The sequence below is a fragment of the Thalassophryne amazonica genome, chromosome 23 (assembly GCF_902500255.1).
Source record: "Thalassophryne amazonica chromosome 23, fThaAma1.1, whole genome shotgun sequence".
NCBI lineage: Eukaryota > Metazoa > Chordata > Actinopteri > Batrachoidiformes > Batrachoididae > Thalassophryne > Thalassophryne amazonica.
This window is the reverse complement of record NC_047125.1, coordinates 19,389,453-19,412,168: the sequence shown is the minus strand read 5'-3', so window position 1 is coordinate 19,412,168 and position 22,716 is coordinate 19,389,453. Positions and strand designations below refer to the sequence as shown.

Here is a 22,716-nt window from a genome sequence, read left to right as displayed (position 1 = left end):
AACATTAGCCACGGTGGCTCACAACATCAGTAAGCTGCTAGGCGCTTCCAATTTGCTTGATGGTATGGACAAAATTGGTGATCTTTCATGTGATCTGTCTTTTGTACTTTAATACCAGAGGAAGGATTTGTTTTCTTTGGTATCATGGATTAGGAGCTAATTCTTGATTGAAAGACACATTGATCATGCAAACGGCAAAACCCAACGTAATCATGGCTGACCCAAAATGCTGAAGTTGAGAAAGACCTGTTACTTTCTCATCGTGGCGACCCCAACTCTAAAAACATAGTACGTACCGATACAGTCCTATCACTTTGATTGCTGCATCTACTCATTCACATCTGCAGAATTAAAACATAGTGCTTAATTTCAGTGACTTGACATCTGCTTTATAAATGAATACCTGATGAGAATATTTGTTCAGATCTGGATTCGGACTGACACTCCAGGAAATAATTTACAATGCATTTTTCCCCGGTTGAGTGGAATTGCGTCCCAAAGCGAGGATTTTTACCACACTTAGGGTGCTTAGAATCACACTGTGGTTGTGGTTTTGTCTTACTGACTGATCTTATGAAAACTCTCGGTGCAACAACTGTGGATGGTTCTCGAAAATGTTGAATAGAAAATGGCACGTATGGCTCTAGAAGCCTTCTTGAGATTGTTTTTTCCTGCTCTTAAAAGCAAGAAGGCACTGATTGTTCAGGTTGGTCCTTAACGACACCCAAGATAACCCCATTTAAGTATGAATTATGCCAATTAGTCATTCAGAATATTTGGCAAGTCATGCCTTCAATTTCCCAAACCTTCTAACATTTTCCATGCTGTTTGAAGAGGCATTCATCTTGATGTATACTGGTGACTAACTCAACATTTGACAGTATGGATAAAATCTGAATTAAATCTCTTGAAACTATTATTTTTAAATAATGTTTGACATTCTAGCTGTCTTAAAAGCCAAGGTGTATCATTGTGGATCTTCTAGAAAACGTGGTTGTACAAATGCACGTTGCTGTATTTTGCCAGATTGTAGGCTGTGACCATGAGTTAGGGAGCACAGCAAAGGAGGACAACTGCGGTGTGTGCAGTGGCGATGGCTCATCGTGCAGGCTGGTGCGAGGACACTACAAATCCCAGCATGCTTCAGGAAAAAGTAAAGTACTTTCATAACTAGCCGAAGCTTTAACTTGAGCGGTAACCATTGAATGTTTGGGTTGTATCTCTTATGATCACATTGCCGGCTGGTCATTGTGTATTTTTTTCCGTCCTTTCAAGCTGAGGACACAGTTGTCACCATCCCCTACAAGAGTCGTCACGTACGCCTGGTTCTGAAAGGTCCGGATCACTTGTGTAAGTCCTGGTAGGTGCAGGGTGCACTTCCATTCTAAACAACTGAGCATGAGTTGAATATTTGCAGTTTGATTGCCAAATATTGCACATAAACACATGTTCCACATCTTATGTATTGCTATCAAGACAGTGTCTGATTCTACCCAACTCCCAACCAACCCATAAAAGAGGGGGACCATGGGTAAGACTGGCATTACTTGGGTAGGAAGAATGCCCACCCTTCTCAAAGTTACCAAGCTTTGGCTCAGGATAATTCATTACGGCCTCCCTTCTGTAAAGAGGTCTAGACTGGTTTTAAACGTAGCCCACTGGTGGGATTATTTCTTCTTTTTGCTCTCGGTCCGAAGAGGCAAACAACTTCCAGCAAACATAGTTGATGTCAAACAACTGCCATCAAAATCTCCACTGCGTGAAACTGATAGCAAATGTTCCAACTCTGTCTGTACATGTCCTTCGCTATATTGTGTACAGGTCATTTACTGAGCACTTTGCTTTCTGAGCAGTCGCACGTTTCATTAAATATTTCCTCACTTTTAGCACTTAAATTGCAACCATCTGTAAGCAGATGATGATTGCTGCTGTTATGACTTGTTCCCATGTTTTCCATTGTTTTTATTTAAATGCGTACTGGAATCCCACAAGACCCTGCTAAACCAAGGTTGAAGTGAGGTCACACGGTGGAAAAGCTTGTTGTAATGTTGGACTACGTGGCGACCTACGTGGTCTTCTTGGCAGTGCAAAAGTGCTGGATATTTGCATCCAAATGTAACAGCCCATCTGCATTCTTTCTGTAACTGACTGCAACTCTGGAAAGCCCTCTTTTTTTATTACATTTAAGTAACCCTTGTTTAATGTATGGTGGCCAACCACCAGCATACTAATTGTTGAGTTTTCTGCATGTTTTTTTTTTTTTTTGCATTAAGCATTACTGCACCGCTTCTCACTCATGTTCCCACAACCGCTAACCACAGCTAAGGGCTAATGCTTGCATTCTCCTTGTCCATTGTAGTGTTAGGTTGCCTTTTTTTTAACTAACTTGGTCACAAACAGACAATAACAGAATACTAATTGTTGATTTTATGTTTTTAATTTAGTTAAAAAAATTTTTTGCATTCTGTTCATCCTCACATTAATGACCAATAACCACGCTAGCTAACTGTGTTAACACTGACGTTCACTGGGCTGTTTATTGTGGTGTGTGCTTGCCTGTTGTTTTAACTAGTTTAGCCACTAATATACGATAACAGAGTAAAAATTGTAAATTTTTCTGTCGGTTTTTCAAAATTTTCTTATAATTCTTTTAGGATTCAGTATTATTTTTACAAGTTTTGTTTGTCCTCCAATTGATGACGAAAATCGGTGCAAGCTAGCAGTGCTAACGCTTGCATTGTTCATGTTATTCATCTGTGGCCACCTGTTCTTTTTTGTTTGCTTGGGCACTACTCCTTGAATTCTCTTTTAAAAGTAGAATTTTATTTTGATTTAGTTGGTCAAGTTTCAAAAGTTATAAATTCTTGTGTACAACAGTGTGACACAGTCATTTTTCATTCCAGTTGACTCAAAACTTGTACATTTCTGACCTACATGGTAAAACTATGGTATTTGAAAGATATTTGAACAGCTTCACCGTGGAAACATGGACCACTGCAGCATACTGGAGTATGACCTCACTTACAAACTCAACACACCAAACCCTTCATGGGCAATCATTGACGATGTCATTTACAAACTAATCAATAATATGGGGCCATTATTCCTGCAAGATGATAAAGTTAAAAACACAATAAAAGTGATGGTTGGCTGATAATTACAGCACTGTTTTTTTTAATTTATTAATGTTGATAATTGTGTCCCTGGATTAATAGTTGTAGCCATGTGTCTTTTTGATTTGGATTTATGTATGGGAGACCAATAATAGGTCAGAAATTACAATCTTCAACTGAGCAAATTCTTTTGACTTTGTTTAAATTTTAGACATCGACAGTAAGACTCTACAAGGACTGAAAGCTGAGGTGCTGTTGTCTAAATCGGGGCAGTACCATCTGGAGAACACCACCTTGGACTACCAGAAACTTTCCGATAAGGAAATTCTGAGGATTGCTGGTCCACTCGGAGCCGATTTCACTGTCAAAGTAAGAGTTTTGTGCCAGACACCTTTCAGTTCAAGGTACTCAATTTAGCATTTACATTTATTGTTCAGAAATTACAAAGCAAAATACGAGAATGGTTCACTTTGAAATGGCTCACAATATGCAGGAAATAATTTGTTGATATGGGTTTCCATATGTGTCGCACTCATCAGGCAGTTGTAATATTCAAGATAAAAGAACGACTGTTGCCTATGTGTTTGGTCAAGGGTGTTGGTAAGGTCCAACCTTACCCTTGTGAAGCACCTTGGAGTGACGTATGTTGTCATTTCACGGTATATAAATGAATGGTATTGAACTGATCAGTAGAGGTAAGGTCTGGTTCCGGCCAAACTGCCATGCAGTGTGGTTTCTATTTCTAAAGACCTTTGATGACCTTTCCATTTCATGTTGAGATCAAAGCAGATTTATTTTTGTATGTTGAAGATCTCCGATCATGCATGTGCCACTGATTTTTTTTTTTTGTTCTTCTCTTGCTGTCTTGGAGTAGCAACATATTTTTGTTTGGAGCTCCAGTGCCAGTGATTGGTTTCAGCTGAATGATTTCACGTCTTTGCATGCCACATTTAATACATTTCCACAGTGTAAATGCTCCTTGTTAAAACCTTTCTTTGATTTAAAGTGTCACGTGGTAATTCTTCTGATCTAAACCACATGCCATTTTATTTCTTTTTCTTTTTCAGTTTTGCTTGTTTCGTGAGTGTTGTTATAACATTTCAACTTTTGCATGCACAGTTAGGGATATGTCTGTATATCCTGAGGAGATATGGGAGCTGATTAGGTTTTAGAGGTTATGTGCATAAATTTAAATATCAGTACAGGGAGCATGATCCTTTCAGAACCGTGCCGAATGATGGAAAGAAGAAGTAGGTCAGAGATCATCCCTGAGGTCTGTTGGTGCCAGTGTTTATCCTCAGAACCCATCGTGTGAAGACGATGAAAGCCTAGAACTTCTCCTGGATGGGACACTAGTCTGATGCAGATACTTCCCCAGTCAAGGCTGGTCCCCATTTAAAAACTGGTCCAAGTCTTTAGGATTCTGGTGCTACCTGTCTTACTGTATGGCTGTGAGACTTGGACACCAACTCGTGACTGAAGGCAATGATGCAGTGTGTTTGGTGCCATGTCTCTTGGGAGGATCCTTGGGTACTGCTGGAATGATGCATCAAACAAGGGGTTACTTAGGGAGAGAGATGAGGAGTTACGCTTGCATTATGAGGGACCATCAGCTTGACATTTTGGCCATGTGGTGCATTTCTCTGTGCATGAACCAACGAATAATTGCCTGAGTGTTGAGAACTTCAGCGGTTGGAGAAGACCAATGAGACACCCATGCTTCACCTGCCAAATAGATGGTTACTGTCAAGAGGTGATGATGGGTCAGTTATCTGCCAGTGTGACTGCCATCTAACATCCAAGGCGAGTCTGTGGTGTCATGGATGTGGTGAAGGCGTGAAGCACATTACCAGAGCATGCACTCAGGCTTGACTTGAATTGACCTTGTACAGGGAAATAAATATCCTATCAGTTTACTAAATGCAACATAAAAAGGTCACGGTCCATTTCAGTTATCGACCTACTTCAGTATCTCCTTTGTACATCACGCAGTATGCTTTTCAAATTTATTAACCTGGAATGCACAGTATTTTTGTTTTAATTTAACCACTTTCTTTATTTTGTGGACGTGGTGACTAATTAATTGTGAATTTGTTTCTGGTGTTTAAATTCTTTTTTTTAAAGAATTTCAACAAATATGTTGTCGTACAATTCATGGCTGGTAGAATCGCCTAAAGGTTAAGTAGTGAAGGCTAGAACGTATAAACACAGTGTTAAAACACAAGTTTCCCTACTTTTTGTTCATTTACACACATACATATACTCAGTCAGTAACACTGAGTAAACATTAAATATTTTACAGGCTTTGGGTTGGGAAACACTGGCTCTCCTCAGCTGAAGTCATGATCCAACAATAAATAGGAATATAGGAGACGGAAATCTAAGAAGCTATAAATGCTTTCTAATTTTCTAATCTGTTATGAGGCAGTCGGCCAATTCATATCATAGCTCTGGAAAACGGTTTGAACAAATGGAAAGTCATATCTTATAAAGGTGCCAGACAGTCTTTCCATTGTAAACAAGTCTGAATGAGTGGCAGCGGGGATTAAGTTATAGGTCTTGTAGGCATAATCCCTTTTTGGGCATTTCTTCAATATGGTTAAGGCGTGAGGTTAATAGAAGAATGTTTGTTGGAATATTTATGAATCACTGCTAAATGTCTTCTCCAAAATAAGTTAAAATAGCCTCACATTTTCACACAATCCATTAGCTTTTAATCATGTGTTAACGATATACACCAGTCAAAGAAGGTATTGTTCAGCTTTTCCGTTGGATCAAATGCCTCGGCACATTTTTGTCCTTGGAACACTTAAAACAATGTCAGAGTAAAGCTGTCTTCCCATTCTAGTGGAAAACTGTGTGCTTTCTTCACACCATATGACTTACTGGAAATATTTAGTACTCCCAAACTATTGGTGGCACTATACTGGGGTTACTACACTTTGTTTTTGGAACAACAAAGCTAAACGTCAACATTTGCTTGAGATTGCTCTTATTTATAGCTTTTAAACTTTGTTTCAGTTGTGAATTGGTGCAATTTACGTGAAAAGTTCAACAGATTTGAATTTTAAGGGCTACAATAAAATGTCTCAAACAACCCTTCAGTGATGCAACACGACAACTATTTAATTATGGAGGATGCATAAGCAAAATATGTTTGGGCGCAACAATGGAGGGACTTTTTTTCTAAATGTTTTGGCTTTTTGGAAATAAGATGAAGACATTATCATGGTTCTTACTCTTGCTTTAGCAGACATCTTGGCTGCTGGCATGTAGTCCGGGGCCAGTCTGCATCCTGTTAGCCATCATCAGCTTTAGTGATATCATTCCTTCCACAGTGGTGTCTGTACAATACACAGCCAACACCTGGCATGATATACAGTTACTGTAGCTCCAGATGTATTTGGACAGCTACAAAGTTTGGGTTATGTTTGCCATCTAGCACAGCATATTGGAGATGAAAGCAGATACAAAATATGATCTCACAGTCCAGACTGCCATCTTCAATTTAGGAACTAAGTGTTGTGATTCCTACACCTTTTGCCAGATCTGGATTTAGCTCTTATGAATTAAAGATGACAGTCTGCACGACAGGCTGACATTCATTATTCACCTTCAAGTCCAATCTGCTGCGAGAGGCAGCAACGATAACAAATGCCTAAAATTACCCTGGTGGTCACATGGTGGACTTCAAAATAGTTGTTCTTGTACTCTGTTTCTGCAGGTGCAGTTTGCCAACGGAGCAGGCAGCGTGGTACAGTACATCTACTACCAGCCCATTGTCCATCGCTGGAGAGAGACTGACTTCTTCCCTTGCTCCGTCACATGTGGGGGAGGTATGAATGCAGCGAGATGCAATGATATCCATCCAAAATTAACTAATAATGATACATATGAATGTCTTGATCGCCTTGAGTGTTAGTATTTGTGTCTTTTTTGTTTTTGGTGGTTGTTGGGGGGCTTGTTTCAGGATATCAACTAACCTCAGCAGAGTGTTTTGACTTACGGAGCGGTCGGGTGGTTGTGGACCAGTACTGCCATTATTATCCAGAGAACATCAAACCGAAACCCAAACTGCAGGAGTGCAACATGGAGCCTTGCTTGGCCAGGTTGAACACATGCACTTTGTGACTTGAGATTAATTTGCCTGTTCATTGCAAGTCAGAAATCCTAATTCTGGTCATTGATTTGCTTTTCAGTGATGGCTACAAGCAAATTATGCCATATGACCTCTACCATCCTCTTCCACGGTTTGTACTAACAAATGGTCACCACCAACTTTATATATATATATATATATATATATATATATATATATATATATATATATATATATATATATTCTCCATTAGTCACTGCTTTGGAGACGTAACACAGTTTTATTTTTAGATGGGAGAGCAGTCCCTGGACGGCCTGCTCCACATCCTGTGGTGGAGGCATCCAAAGTCGGTCAGTATCTTGCGTGGAAGAGGACATGCAGGGCAACATCACTCCGACTGAGGAATGGAAATGCCTCTACTCACCCAAGACGGCTATTCTGCAGCCCTGTAACAGTTTCGACTGCCCCACCTGGATGGCACAGGAGTGGTCACCCGTAGGTGCTCTCTGTACACTACTTGTTCCCATGTGTATCTGTGCTGGAATATTCTTCATTTTTGTTATTAGATGTGTACAGTGAAGAGATTAATGCCCTCGGAAAATGTAGTTTAAAAGCCAAATGACTCGAGCTTGATTGTTGAAGGTCGTAGTTGGTGAGTCAGTCTTGGCTTGGCCGATGCTGTGAGTCACTGTACATCCGCCACTGCATGGAACCCTCCTGGGTCTTTATTGGTAACCACCCATGCAGACCAGCGGTTCATCACCACCTTCCACAAGTCGCCGTCTATCTGGTGCAACAAGGTGTTACCTGAGTGTCTTCCAGTTGGGCTTGTCCAGTTGGTCAATGCTGAGACAACCACGGATTCATATCCAGGGAAATTAACCATATGACTTAGTGTTGTAACTGATATTCTCTCACATTGGGAGTTGGATATCTCAACTGGATCGCCTTAAATAACTGCCCAATTCACAAGCGCTACCCAAGGATTCTTCGGAGTCCAATTACTGAAGACATTTTTTTGTCATCTTATGTCTTCTGAATGAGGCATCACCAAATTAAAAGGGTTGCAAAACATTGGCTGAATTATCTACTAATCAAATGTCAATAAACTTTTTTGTATGGGAGTTCTGTGGTATTAACCATCTGGGTAGGCACTCACTTTTTTGCAAACGGCTCATTTGTCTTTGTCATCTAGTCCGTCTTACCACAATGGGCCTTGATTAACTCAGGACGTTAGAAAAATACATGAAAGAAAAACATAGTCAGACCTGTGATTCTGTCTTCTCACTTGACATCAAACAGACTCGGAAAACTTGTGACCACGAAAGTTGACATGTTGAAACACAACCTTTTTACAGCAGGTGATTTTCAGTAGCCTTGCTAATCCTCTGTCACCACCCTGGTCCTTATGCGGCCGCACACCTCCAAAATACACAAACTTTAATTAAAAAGTTCAGCCGCACATCTGGAGTTCTTTAACTCTCTGTGTGCCATGCCTCGTTAGCTCATTGTCTCTCAGGAGAAAATGACCGTGGATTAGTCGACAAGCATGTCCTGTGGTAGATTATACTGAATGTTCCATTCAACCTCCTGGAGGAGTGTGCTCAGCCTCTTTGAGGGAAAAGCAAGCAGCCTGACCCTTAAAAAAAACCCTGGAAACTCTTTATCTTGCACATTTTTCCTTAGATTGCTGAGATTTTAGAGCGTCTCATTTATTAAACTTCCACTGAGTCAAGAACTGAGTTTTTATCAAATGCAAGTACAGGGGAATGGAAGAAAGATTGATGAGTAATACAGAATCCTGTTGAATATCCTGTAACGCAGTGCACAGTGACGTGCGGTCAGGGTCTGCGCTACAGGGTGGTATTATGCATTGACCACAGGGGACTCCATGCTGGAGGCTGCAACCCCACCACCAAACCTCACATCAAAGAGGAGTGCCTGGTGACCGTACCCTGCTACAAGTCCATAGGTGGGTTCACTTGGCATTGTGTCAGACCTTTGGCATCAGAAACCTTGTGAGGTTCAATCTTAATGTCTTCCTTTGTTCTAGAGACACTACCAGTTGAGGCGAAGCCACTATGGCATAAGCAGGCCATACAACTGGAGGAAGAGATGGCTGTGACTGAGGAACCCAAGTGAGTACCAACCAAATATACTGAGCAAACGCCCAATGCAACAGTGAAAATATGCCAGTATATCGTCTCAGTTATATGATGCAATGATTATAGATAGTGATTTCCTTCACTGTTCGTAGCATTGGAATGGATTCGGAATGTATCATTATATGCCCTTTTAATTTGGAGATTTCAATGATAGCATTTATTGTTTTTCAAGTTTTGCATTAAAATCATGGAGGAAATGGACTCTTATCCATCCATCCATCCATCCATCCATCCATCCATCCATCCATCCATCCATCCATCCATCCATCCATCCATCCATCCATCCATCCATCCATCCATCCATCCATCCATCTATCCATCTACTCACTCTCTGTATTTTATAGGCTTTATGCCCAAATAACTCAAAGAACTCCATTGATTGACCAGAGTGTCTGCAGTGCATTATGCAGTTATTAACCATTTCTTTGGACACATGCCATGTACCGCTGTCTCACCTGGGAATGCCACGAAGATCAGAGTAGGACAATAGCCACAGAACTCTTTCTTGTAATCCACATGATCTCATATTCTGCTGTTACAGTCAAAAGTAAGAACATTCCCTGACCGGACTCCATGTCGGAAATGCGCTCAAGACTCCCACGGCTCCCAACCCAGAAAATGAAAGGGAGTGTGGTTTTTTTTGTCATAACTTACAACTTTAGGCACTCTCGTCACTCTGCTGGGGTAAAGAGGTAAAAGACAAGTCTGAGATAACCAGTTTAAAAATGGGAGTTTTACAATATCAAGCTTCTGATTCACCTAAGGATGAAATAGGAATAGACACACAAAAAAATAATAACATCAGCCATTTTCATCACCTTTGCAGCAAAATAATAATCTCTAAAAGACTTTGTATTTGGAAATTTCCAAAACCCCACAGCAGTTGGGCTGTATGTTTCTTTAAACACCTGCAGAAGCCAAATTTTTGTCAGACATGGTGGCAGAGCAATTTGGACAAGGCCAGCAGATGGGAATCCCATGCAAACTGAAGTTGGATTCAGTTTCAGATTCAAAATGCAGTGAAAGGTTTCATTGTCAGAACCACTGAATATGTCTCTATGTGTCCTGTATGAAGGGTTTTTTATTATATTATTTTTTTAAAGGGTAAGGGGACACTGAAGGTGAAAGTCAAAGAATGCTTTTGGAAACCAGTGTTCCTTCACCGGCTACCAACATTACCTCAGCAAGTCTCAGATATTCCAGATGTTCTTGTCCCACATATCAGTTGACTAATAAATGCTGGACACTGAAGAACTCTGAAGATGGAAGATTTTTGGACACCGCCCAACGTCTTGCATGACTTGTGTAGTGACCGTATTAGCATTTCAAAACATCTGTTACTTAGACTTATCTTTGGGCCGAGTGCGTGGGAGCGACCCAACAAGAAAACAATGCCAAAAAAGCATGTACTTCCTCGAAAAGCATAAATATTTGCATGTAATATGCTGTCACTCAAGAGCCAACAGCAATATCTGCCTACCATATGGGGCAGTTTATGGATGTGAAAGGATGGAGAAGGAAATTCCTTTGTTAGACTTACTACACCTCCGTTGCCAGGACCTATGCTGGCTCCCAAACCACCGCTGAGCAACCACTTGAAAAATTGAACCCATGCATGTTCCACAACTTGGTCAAAAGAACAAAAGCATTCTTTTTAGCTTAAAAATGCATTTTTTGTCCATGAATTAAATCTCTTTGAGCTAACAGATGTGTTTTAACCGCCCATAAACAATGCTGCGGTATAAATTGTTGACTTTGTTGTTAATAGTTCAAGGTGAAAATGTTGGTGATTCATTTGTTATCCAAATGGAATAAATTAAGTTCATAAGTTGCCCTTAATTAAAAAAGTTATCATTGCATCATCTTATAAAACAGCAAGATGCTTGCACTGTTTGAAAGTAGTGGAAGAAAAAAAATTAGACACACTGGTGGTGGATACCATGTGAGATACCTATTTTGACGCACTCTCAAGATGAAGGGATTAGTTGATGAATCAGTGAGTAGGTGACAGAAGTAGTCCTGAGGACCACTGGTGCCTGTGCTGATCCCTAGGTCCCATCGTGTGAAAGGAATGAGACTCAGAAATGTCCCTTGATATCAGTCCATCACAGGTTACTTCCTCAGTCAAGGCTGTACTTATTTACAGCTGGTTGACTAGTAGGTGGCAGGTCCCTCATTGTTGAGGTCCCAGTGGCTGGAGGAGGCCAAGGGTTACTTTAGAGATGTTCTGGTGGACCTGTTGTGGCTTCAGTTGTTGCCATGCAGGACCCCAACGTGGTTCCGCGTGATGGTAGATGTAGTAGATAAGGCATTGAATTGTACCTATGCATCCTCCCACATCTGAAGTGAGCTGGATTGGGACAATGCACAGAAAGTGTCTTGTCCAAAGACACAGGTAGTGTGACTGGGAATCAAACTCAGGTCTACATTTTGGAAGCCCAGCAGAAAAGTTTCCAAAATGTTGGGAATTGATGTCATTTCAAACAAAAAGCCGAATAGTGCTGGTTGACAGTTGTCCAGTATGAGGATTCACTGTTTTAAAGGAGATCTTTGTGTGCAATTCCAAATCAAAATGGTTGGTTTTGAAAACCAGCTTCTCACAGACTGATTCAATCATTGTAACATCTTAAACCAAATAACAAAAATGTCTCTTTCTCAATACTTTGGTATTTGTCTACACAACGGTGATCAGGTGGAACTTCGCTAAAGGTTTTTATTACCATGTTTCTGCTTTTTATTTATCTTCTCCTGCACATTATTTCAATGTTTAAGCAATTCCTGTTGTTAAGTTGCATTTGCAGATGGTCTGTACCTGCTGCACGCATTATCTCAAGCACACGAGTTTACTCCTAATAAAATGTTCAACATAAATTCGTTTCCCAAAGGCTGTGGAGACTATATTCACATGTGGGTAATTAATCATCACGTATTCTTTGCTCAGCTTGTGGCTCTCATTTCTAGCTTCATCCCTGGACCCTGGCAGCCCTGCAGCAGGACATGCGGAGCCGGGACGCAGCAGCGGGTCATCAAGTGCCAGGTGCTGCTGTCCTTCTCGCAGAGAGTGGCCGACCTGCCCGATGACGAGTGCGAGGGAGTGAAACCACCCACCACCCAGCCGTGCTACCGCGTTCCCTGCTCGGGTGTATGGAGCCAAGGTAGAGACGGTGAAGAGGAGCAGGAGGAGGAAGAGGAGACGCAGCAAAAAGATGAACTGTATGACTGGGAGTATGACGGTTTTACCCAGTGTTCAGAGAGTTGTGGAGGAGGTATGACTCTTAGTTGTCTGTTATACTTGTCAGAAGGGTTAGGATATCAAAAAAAATAAAGAACATTTTTCATCACCCGATACATCACAAACCTTTGCAAATCAGAGTTTTGAAGTGTTTTTTTTGGCATCCAATTATGACCAATTAAAAAAAAATCCCTTCTGTGTTACTTCAACACATGTTGAAACATTATTATTCGTCTGTTGCACTTAACATTCTGATGCAGATTTATTAGTAAGTCGGGTCTCATTCTATTAAGGTAAAGGACGTTTTTGTGAAAAAAAGGTTCAGTTGGATCAAATAGAAACTCAGGGTCTCGAGAAATCGTGTTCTCATTGCGGTCAAATTTTAAAAAGGCCTTTTCCGGCAGTTTATTGGGAAAAATGCTTCATTCGAGTCAAACAGAAACTTGGGTTCTCTGAGTAAGTGAAATCCAAAACTGGCTTTTTGACTTGAGTTATTACTGAGATACAATGAAAAGGTGACTTAATTGGGGAAAAACATCAATCCAGCTGTTTGTGGTTGTTTTTAAGAAAAAACACTCAACTGGATTGAAAAGAAACTTGGGCTCTCTGAATATTTGAAGTTTAAAGTCATCTCTCTGTCCTCGGTTGTTACTGAGATACAGCAAGGAGGTAATTTCATTGAGAACAAATGTCAAACCAGGCGTTTCCCTTTGTTTTAAGGAAAAGACTTAACTGGACCAATTAGAAACTTGGTGTCTGAGTAATTAAAGTCTAAAACTGGCTCTCCAGGGTGAGTGCTTAAAGAAATCTGAGGACTGCTTGAATATTGTTGTTTTTGTCCATTACCGTGGTAATGCTTAATTATCTAATGAAATGTTCCAGTGGTGCTGATAAAAACTAAGACCGTATGACCAGCTATTCCTGAGATTCTGGTAAATCTCAAACAGAAACATGCACAAACAATTAGGTGGGATTTCAGTAGCATGACTTCTTTTTTCCCAGTTGAAATAGTCAAGTTGGTACGTTGTAATAAAATGTTGAAAAGACGTTACAACACAAACTGGTGACTTTCGCTCTGGTTGATGAAGTGACGCCACTATTGGCTTGCAAGTAGAGTTTTTAATATATTAGATCACCGAATTTCACGTCGGCGAATTTAATAGCAGTCGCAACTGGTGCACCAAGCAGAGACGGCTTCCCTAAACGGCTTCCCTAAACATCCCGCCAACAGCACTTGGGTTCTCCTTTAATCTCCCCACATACATATACAGGCTTGTAACCCTGATCTTCATTTCTGAATAAGCGCGTAAGCTTGTTGTTTTATATTTCTGTGTGCGCACTCGCCCAAACCCAGCAGGCTCTCATAGGGAGATGATTACAGACCGGTATCCAGTGTCACATACACACCCCAAGGGCGGCGCTCCTGTGAACCATCACACTGCTGCAGTATTTGAGTCCTTGGCTCATTGTTATTGCTGCCAACATGACAAGTGCATTCAGAAATTTGTGTTGCATTGCTTTTAATATGATCAAACACCAGACAGAACCGTCGCTAATCTGTTGTGGTCGTTATAACTGCAGGTATACAGGAGGCGGTTGTGATATGTTTGAATAAGCAGACGAGGGCAGCGGCAGAAGACAACCTTTGTGAAAGCTCCCGTCAGCCACCGCAACTTCTCCGAGCTTGCGAAACTCAGCCTTGTCCGCCTAGGTGAGACACACAAATCAGCATTCAGAAAACAGTCATTTATTGTATCAAATCCGACGATGCGCTCTGAGTTTTCCGAGACCATCCTGATACATGCACTGTGGCCGAAGGCTGCGGCAAAATCCCATCGTCCAACCCAAATCTGTGAACATCCACTAATTCTGCTCAGACAAAATAGATTATAATTCTTGTAATCCGCAACATTGTTGCTCTCATATAAACCGAGAGGCTAATTAAGTCCCGGTTCTGGCAGCAGGAGTCTGAGTGATAGTGAAGCTGGCTGACATGATGGATGGCTGCATCACTGAGAGCAGGAAATGAAGCCGGCAGAGCAGCTTGTGTAACCTGGTCAGGATCAGACACAGTTGGGATCAGGTGTCAGTGGTGGCTCGACCTGTACGCCTCATGTCAGATTGTCCTTGGCAGAACGATTCAACTTATTTTTCCAGAAATGAAGAAGGGTTCATGCTGCAGTGGTTAAAAAACAAAGCAAATAAAAATCTGACCATCAATAAAGTTTTGTCTTTGTTGATGAATGGTTTGAGGTTGACCTGAAAATGGCTCAGAGGAAATGATTGGAAGTTTAGGAAAATTGGTCATTGGTCACGATTTTCAAAAACATTAAAAATTCTCCTCGCACACTGACATGATAGATCATAAAACATCAATTCAGTGTATTTATATTGCACCAAATCATGAGTCTCAAAGCACTACAAATGAGTAAGTTCTAGACCAGACAAAACCCTTTGGTTATGGCTTTCTGGCTAATAATGTTTCAGATGTTGGATGTTGGACCAAAATGACAGAGCAGGAGCTCAATAGATGGATGAAGTCACTAATCAAGTCTTGTCAGCTTTTATTGATATGTTATATATAAGGACATATCAGATGTTAACAAAAGGAACATATTGTGTAGGTCCCCATTTTGCCACCAAAACACCCCAGATCTGTCCAGGCATGGCCCCTCAACTTATCAGAAGCAACTTTTTCAGAAATTTGAGCAACAGTAGCTCTGCTGTTGGATTGGACCACATTGTTCAGCCTTCACTCCCCATACACATCAGTGACCCTTGCTCCCCCATGACCCTGTCACCAGTTCACTGGTTTTTACTTCATGGACCACTTTTGGTAGGTACTGACCAGTACAGACCAGGAGCATTTTTTGGACATAACTGAAATGTAAATATGACTTCAGTTGTAGCTGCAGACTTGTAGACCCAGTAGTTAAAAGCCCTATCTTCATGATGATTTCATCCACCTACATCCAGTGGGCATCACTTGGGATATAGGGCAAGATTCTTGAATGATATAAGTTAAAATGTGAAATCACAAATACTACCCTGTGACATAACCTAAAAGTAAATTGTCTTTACCATAAAACATCACGGCATGCTGTACGTTAATGTTTCTAATCTGTTGCGGAACTGTGGGTGGATTTTGTGGCTACACGTTTCAGATTAACACCATACCAAGAGTCGGTGTCCCACCACTCGTGGTGTTGTCAGAAAGCCCAGAGGCTTGCCTGTTTTTGCAAGCCTTGAGTCTTGTTTTCAAGCACAACAAACACTGGACTGGACTTGATACCCTTGGCCCAATGCCTCCTCCCAGAGGCCTCCTCAACCTCCTCGACTCTTTGGATACTGTTCCTTCTGAGGGGGAAATGGCCATTAGTTTTGGATTTGCGTATAGCAGCAGCAGTCCAGAAACATGCTTCACTCCAAAGTCTCTGTAGCTTTCAGTAAATGTGAATCATGTTGAATATCAACTAAGCTGTCAAGCAAGTGGCTACCATCATCAAAGCATTTTAGATACCATAAACGTATTGAAAGTTTGATGTATGCTAATAATCTTGCTACTTGATTGACTTATTGTGATGCCAGATTGAGCACTGTATGAAATTTCCACAAACAGGGACATAAATATTGGGCTTGACTAACTTAGGTCCACGTATGTCCTTTTGAAAATGTGAGTAAAAAGGTTACATCTACCATGAGGATTTCTCCGATTTCTCTAATTCAGCGGGAGGTTTGCTGTATCTTTGTCAGAATCCGGCCCCATGAGTCACTGTTTGTTCCACTCGCATTCCCATTCATAAAGTCCACTTTCATGAATTTGTGCATTTATGGGGCTGCAGGATTATCATCTCAAACCATGAATGAAAATCAGGAACTCTTCCTGACTACACTCCTTTTAGAGATTAGATAACAGTCTCCATGTACTGTCTACAACATATTCCTCCAAACTGAGCTCTGTTTTACACCATTGCATGCTGGTATGGTGAGTATAATAGTCACAAGCCACATTATTTCCAACACCAATAACATCACAAAAACACTCAACAACCTTCCAAGAGTGGCAACAGAGAAGGTTTGGTAGTATAAGAAGAAGAGTTCAATTCAGTTCAAAACTCTCTGCCAATTACGAGAGCGGAGAAGGTTTGGTAGTGAAAGAAGAAGAATTTAGTTCCGTTCAATTTGTTGATATTGTGCCAAATCAAAACATGTCACCCCAAGGTGCTTCACAAAGGTGAAGTCTAACCTTACCTACCCCGCTGAGTGTAGCAGCATCTCTGTGTTGTGTTGACTCCTCCCACTCGAGAACCCACAATCTGCCCAGTCGGCTAAAACCCGGGCTCTAGCCTGAGTAGCCAGAGTATCCTTTGGCTTTTGACTACCACACGCACGACTTCTGCTGGCCTCCGTCACATGAGCAAGCTCGTAAGCAACAGCGGTAATGGGAAAAACTTCCTTAGGTGTTTTTTGAGGAAGAAACCTCAAGCAGACCAGCCTCAGAGGGCGAAGATGTAAATCCTTTATAGGCCCTGACACCCACTGATGCTGCTCTACAAATCCACTTGGACAGGATGCCAATCCAAAGCAGGCTACTTCCCCAAGCAAAGTTGGTACTCATTTGCAGCTGGGTGGACTGGGTCAATGCAGATGAAATGTCTTGCTCAAGAACACAAACAAGTAGCATGACTAGGATTGGAACCTAGGTGTTCAGATTGGTAGCCCAGCTCCTTTTTTTTGCTCAGCTTGATGACCATAGGTCGAATATGTTGAATCTTTCTGGTGGTTTCAGAATTTTAAGTTGTGGAATTGAAAAGCTTTAATTGTGAAACTGTATTTCTGCAGTTGAGTATATTGTATTACTAAACATTATGCTATAATATGATTGTTGATATTGTATTTTTCAGATGGGAAACAAAGCAGTGGAGTTTATGCTCTGCTACCTGTGGAGTTGGTATTATGACCCGTACTGTGATTTGTACTCATCATCCCTATAAGGACAGCAACCAGACTGAGATTTTGAGGGATGAAATGTGTCAGATCCAAAAACCCAGTCCTGTCCAAGCCTGCAACCGCTTTGACTGTCCTCCTATGTGGGACTCGGGTGAATGGGGGCAGGTTAGTGTTTCTCATAAGATGTTAACCAGCACAACTGCTTCATCTAACTACGTGATGCTTCCAGCACACTATTGCTTTTACCACCCCATGAGAGCTCTCAAATGTAAAGCACATAGCACCTCTTTATTTTTGTGGATACAGTGCTCCCTGAGCTGTGGGGGTGGAATCCAGAGACGGAAGGTCCTGTGCAAACAGCGGTTGGCAGATGGTAGCGTCCTGGAGCTGCCTGACTCTTTTTGCCCTTCCAAGAGCCCCGCAAACCAACAGCCCTGTGCAAACATAGAGTGCCCACCTCAATGGGTCATAACAGACTGGTCACAGGTACCTTTTTCAAAAATTGTCATTATATTTGAGATCCCCTTTTAGCTATTTATATAATTTCATACTTTATTAAAAAAAATTAATACTCTATACAGCATCTGTTCTATTTCATGTTTGTTTAGTGCTCGGTGTCCTGTGGAAATGGCATTCAGAGGCTACAGACAGTCTGCATGAAACAAGGGGAAGATGGGCGCCAATGGAGTGTAGATCTGAAGAACTGTTCCCTGATGACTCGACCCAGGAACATCCGTCCATGTTCCCTCCGGCCCTGTGAAAGTAAGAAACCTTGTTTATTTAGCTTATTCATGTCAGTCAGAACTTGTCCAAACTATATACTACGAAGAAAGAAATTCCAAAGACAAGGTCTATCCATTGAAAGCATCTTGAAAGTATTGAGCAAACTTTTGACATCATATCGGTGTAACTGAGCAAGTCAATTCCCTGTGCTGTTAATTTAATTACAGAATCAACCAGACTAGAGAATGTCAATTCGGATCCCACCATTCTGGCTCAAAAGAAGGTTTATATCCAGTGGAGGAAGGGAAAAAAGTTACCTTTGGTTGTGGGAGGCTTTGCCTACCTCCTTCCCTGGACAACTGTGGTCTTACGCTGCCCAACCCGCCACTTCCGCAAGGGCCACATCCGATGGTTCAAGGACGGGAAGCCCCTGGTCAGCATTCCAAACATCTCAATAACATCTCTAGGATACATTAAGATTCATCAGGTTCGTGAATCTGATGCTGGGATATACACATGTGTAGCAGGCCAGGCATGGGAAAATTTGTTCCTGCAGGTCATTGGCAGCAAGCAGAAGCTGTCTGTGCCAGAGAGAGTGGAGTCATGGTTCCATGCAAATGCAAACAGAAAGATTGGTCAGTCAGATGTTGCCTCAAGAACAGATGGATTTCAAGAGTTACCCAGCTCTCTCAAGCAATATGACAAAGTCATCAAGCATTTGCTTAAACTCAGAGAGTCTCTCCAAGATGATAAATTACAGTCCAGTGAAAAGAACAGGTCAACCCTGGAAGATCAGAGGGGGACATCTGAATTTTCCAGCCCACTTTTACTCATTGCTGATACCCACAGGCTGGATGAGATTGCACACAGACTTTCTGATGGCCTTCAAGGACCACAAGAAGAACAACTCATATCTCAGTTACTTAATGAGCTCACTGTGAGGCAAGGTGAAGCCAATGAGTCTGCTCTTCATCCACCGGAAAGTGCAGAATCATCTCTGCAACAGCCCTTCCTTTACAAACCAAACATCAAAGCTCACACAACTTGGCAAAGACGCCCGGCCATAATCCAGCGACCGAGGAGGGTTGGAGTGGCACCATTGCCTGAAATGATAATGCATGTGGGAATTCCAGTTTTGCTGCAGAAAAACGTTGCAAGTTTGGAGTTGAGGTGCGACGCACTGGGGAACCCAGAACCAACTCTGACCTGGACAAAGAATGGAAAAAAGCTACAATACAGTAGCAGGTAATAGGTAACCTTTGACTGTCACACTGTCTTGCACAACAGGAGAATATCACCCATCTTAAAGCAGATATTAAAGTTTGCTTTTGCATTGGCAGGGTAGGCCTATTGCCATCCGGCTCCCTACGGATTCAGTCGCCAAGCAAATCAGATGAGGGGCTGTACACCTGCACAGCCAGGAACCATCTTGGATCAACGTCTCTGTCCTCTTGGCTGCAGATTCCAGGTAAGATTCCAGGTGCTCAGTCCTGCACCATGAGGGATTACTTACTTGGGGGGTTAGAACAAATTAGATGACCATAGTACAGGAATCAAAAATGCTCTGGATTCTGTTATTTATGTATTGCAGAAGTGTCTGGCAGATGTGGGTCAAAGTCACCATCAAGTCACTCTCAAGTCATGAATCAGCAAGTTCCAAGTCAAGTCTCAAGTCATAATGACCACCAATTGTTTGCAAGCTGACTTGAAACTTGACTTGGGACTTACAGATTGATGAGTTGAAAATGACTTGACAGTGACTTTGTCCCACCTCTGGTATCCGGAGCACCTTGCAAGGTTTGTCAGATGAAGTGAGGTTCGGGGCATAGTTTTTCAGCATTGAAAGAGGGGCCTAGCAGAACAGGTTTTCCAATAACCGGACTAAGTGATGTTGTCAGTGTGAAAAGAGCACTGTAATGTTTCAGCAAACTGTTTTGTAACTACGCAAACGGGATTGGCATGACCCAGACATCCACATGAGTATGTACTAATCCAGCTTCATGTTCTCCAGTTGTTGTTCTTTTGTGGTTTAAGCGCAGAAATTCTTGGAATGCATTCTTTTCAACTGAAACACGCACTTGCAGTTACAACACCCTTGTGCACAAACCCAAACACAAGCATTTTTCATACCTCGTGGCCTGTCTGTTTGAGTCGTTGAGGGGCTATGTCCAGACTTCTGGATGTTGGCTCTCTTCCAGGCTACGCTGTCCTTCACTTCTTTCTCAGAGTTGGATCCGTCACAACGTTTCTGCATTGCTGTCAAGCCAATGCCACTGTGCGTTTCCTAATGCTCCAGCACTTTTCCTCACCACATGACACCAATTAGAGGTTTCAAGCAGTTTTTCAAAGGATGGGTGTAACCAGTTTGGTAAATTCAAACAAGGGATAAACAGGCTTGAAAAAAATGTGACAAATATCCAAATTTCTTCTTCTGTTGAAATAGTTCTTAAGTTAAAACCAGTAAAAGCTCAGCCCTGGGGCCTGTTGGTGCCAGTCCTTATCTCTGGATGATAAAAAATAATAATGTCAAATATTAATTTAGCAGCTTCTTTGAAAGTAGTCTTATTCCTGAGCAAGAATATTCAACTTGCCACTCCAAAGATAGACACAGATGGTCCTCTTCAAATTGAAGAAACTATGAAGAGCCCTAATCCTACGAGAATTAAAAGACAGACTGAAATACCTATACTGTTTTCATTTGAGTTAAGAAAGTCTCAACAAAACTCTGCCATTATTCATAGTCTAACAGCAACATCTTTGGCCACAGCTACTTATTAGCAGTTAAATATTTTTTCCTGAAAATATAGGGTGTTTCAAAAAAAATACCCAAAAATATTTTGACAGCACAGAAAAACCATTCAGTATTATCAGACATTTTCTGAATAACCATGTGGCCGAAGCATGTAATTTTTCTCCCAAATGCACAGTTTTTAGTTCAGTCTTTCCTTTTTGATATAATTATTATTTCCTTTTGTACTCCTGTGTCCAGCTCCCTGCATTTGGCTCCATAGTCTGAACGGTTCGGTTCCACTCAAACCCCTAACCATAACATTTGATGTTTTAACCCTTTATCTTTTATACCACATGACCAATGTAACCTCCTCATCTGAAGTTTCTTAAGAAATTAATCATCCTTCTCCAGTTTTCCGGAAAACCTCATAGCTAATTCAAGTCTTCCTGCCATTTGCTGAGGAGTTAGTTCGCTCAGGCTGAATTTTGGATGAAACGAGATGCAAGTAGGATGCTTTGCACAGAACTCGATGATTTTTGTTCTCTGAATTAGGGTCAACTGTGGCATTTTTCCTGGACTTTAATGTCTTGCAGAACAAACTTTGGGGTTCCTGAAATGAGAAAAATGCCATTATTTCCCAGTAAAACCATTTCCTGGTATTCATATTTCAGAGTAATTTGGGTACATGTTTTTGAGACACCCTATATTAATTGATGTTGACCTGAAGGCAGGTCCTTCTGTGGGCACTATGCCCTACCTCGGCAACTGTTGGTTACATGGTCTTAATATTTTTCTGTCGAATGATGTCTGATAAATAATTTTCAAAAGTTTCTTTATCAGAAATATAAGTGTTAACTTGATAAAAGACAAAAACAACAGTGTTTATGGGCAACTGAAATCTCATTGATGCTGGAAAAGTACATTTTGGCCTTCAATTTGTCTGCAACACCAAGTTTGTGTCCAAAAATGTACTTAGGGTCCTTGGTTGTGAAGATTTTTTAAAAACATGTATAAGTAGCTTTTTGTCATTTAAAATCCAAATGCATAAATAAGCAAGTCTAGAGAGTAAATTCAGTATTTTAAAGTGAGCTGTTGGGAATTTTTTTTTTTGCAATTCTTCTGATTTTAATTGTCATCTGCCCTTTTGTTTGTGCTACCATCTGGAGCCTCATACATAATTATTTGGTGCTTTTTGTTTTCAGCTGGTAAAAGAAGAAACTGTGTCCAAAGCAACACTCTGGGAGTGAACACGATTTGCTCAGCGAAGCTGAACAGCAACCAGTCAGCTGAGCTTTGCCGTGGACAAGACTGCCCCTTCAGGTACCTAACAGCTACCGCATGTTTGTGCTGGAGATAGTAAAAGAAAGTCCCTTCGGCTGCTCCCTTGTTTGCACTTGGGGTCGCCACAGCAAATCCAAGGTGGATCTGCATGTTGAATTGGCACAAGTTTTATGCCGGATGCCCTTCCTGACACAACTCCACATTACATGGAGAAATGTGGCAGGGGTGGGATTTGAACCCGGAACCTTCTGAACTGAAAGCAAGCGCATTAATCACTTGGCCACCACCCCTGCGCTCATGTGCTGGAGATAGAGTCTATTATTTGAAAGATCTTGAGGATCAGTTACTGGTGTCATCTCCAAGTGTTTTTATTCATAATATTTCCAATTTTCCAGTGGGGCTGACTCAGGTTTGCTTTTCTT

The 22,716-nt window shown here is 41.4% G+C and overlaps 1 protein-coding gene across 6 annotated transcripts in view; it reads left to right on the top strand.

The window, feature by feature from the left end:
* The window catches only part of adamtsl3 (ADAMTS-like 3), a 128,115-nt gene that overhangs the window by 101,331 nt on the left and 4,068 nt on the right, over positions 1-22,716 (top strand). For 5 of the 6 annotated variants that reach the window (XM_034164040.1, XM_034164039.1, XM_034164042.1 and 2 more), the window contains 17 exons: positions 1,027-1,153; positions 1,276-1,350; positions 3,325-3,482; positions 6,838-6,949; positions 7,084-7,222; positions 7,313-7,363; positions 7,503-7,707; positions 9,037-9,184; positions 9,266-9,350; positions 12,339-12,643; positions 14,191-14,320; positions 17,514-17,724; positions 17,866-18,045; positions 18,168-18,321; positions 18,510-19,527; positions 19,623-19,750; positions 22,216-22,333. In XM_034164040.1, the coding sequence (XP_034019931.1) occupies positions 1,027-1,153; positions 1,276-1,350; positions 3,325-3,482; positions 6,838-6,949; positions 7,084-7,222; positions 7,313-7,363; positions 7,503-7,707; positions 9,037-9,184; positions 9,266-9,350; positions 12,339-12,643; positions 14,191-14,320; positions 17,514-17,724; positions 17,866-18,045; positions 18,168-18,321; positions 18,510-19,527; positions 19,623-19,750; positions 22,216-22,333 (3,344 nt within the window). Of the gene's footprint in view, positions 1-1,026; positions 1,154-1,275; positions 1,351-3,324; positions 3,483-6,837; positions 6,950-7,083; positions 7,223-7,312; positions 7,364-7,502; positions 7,708-9,036; positions 9,185-9,265; positions 9,351-12,338; positions 12,644-14,190; positions 14,321-17,513; positions 17,725-17,865; positions 18,046-18,167; positions 18,322-18,509; positions 19,535-19,622; positions 19,751-22,215; positions 22,334-22,716 lie in introns of those variants that run through there. The other variant, XM_034164044.1, reaches the window with a different exon arrangement.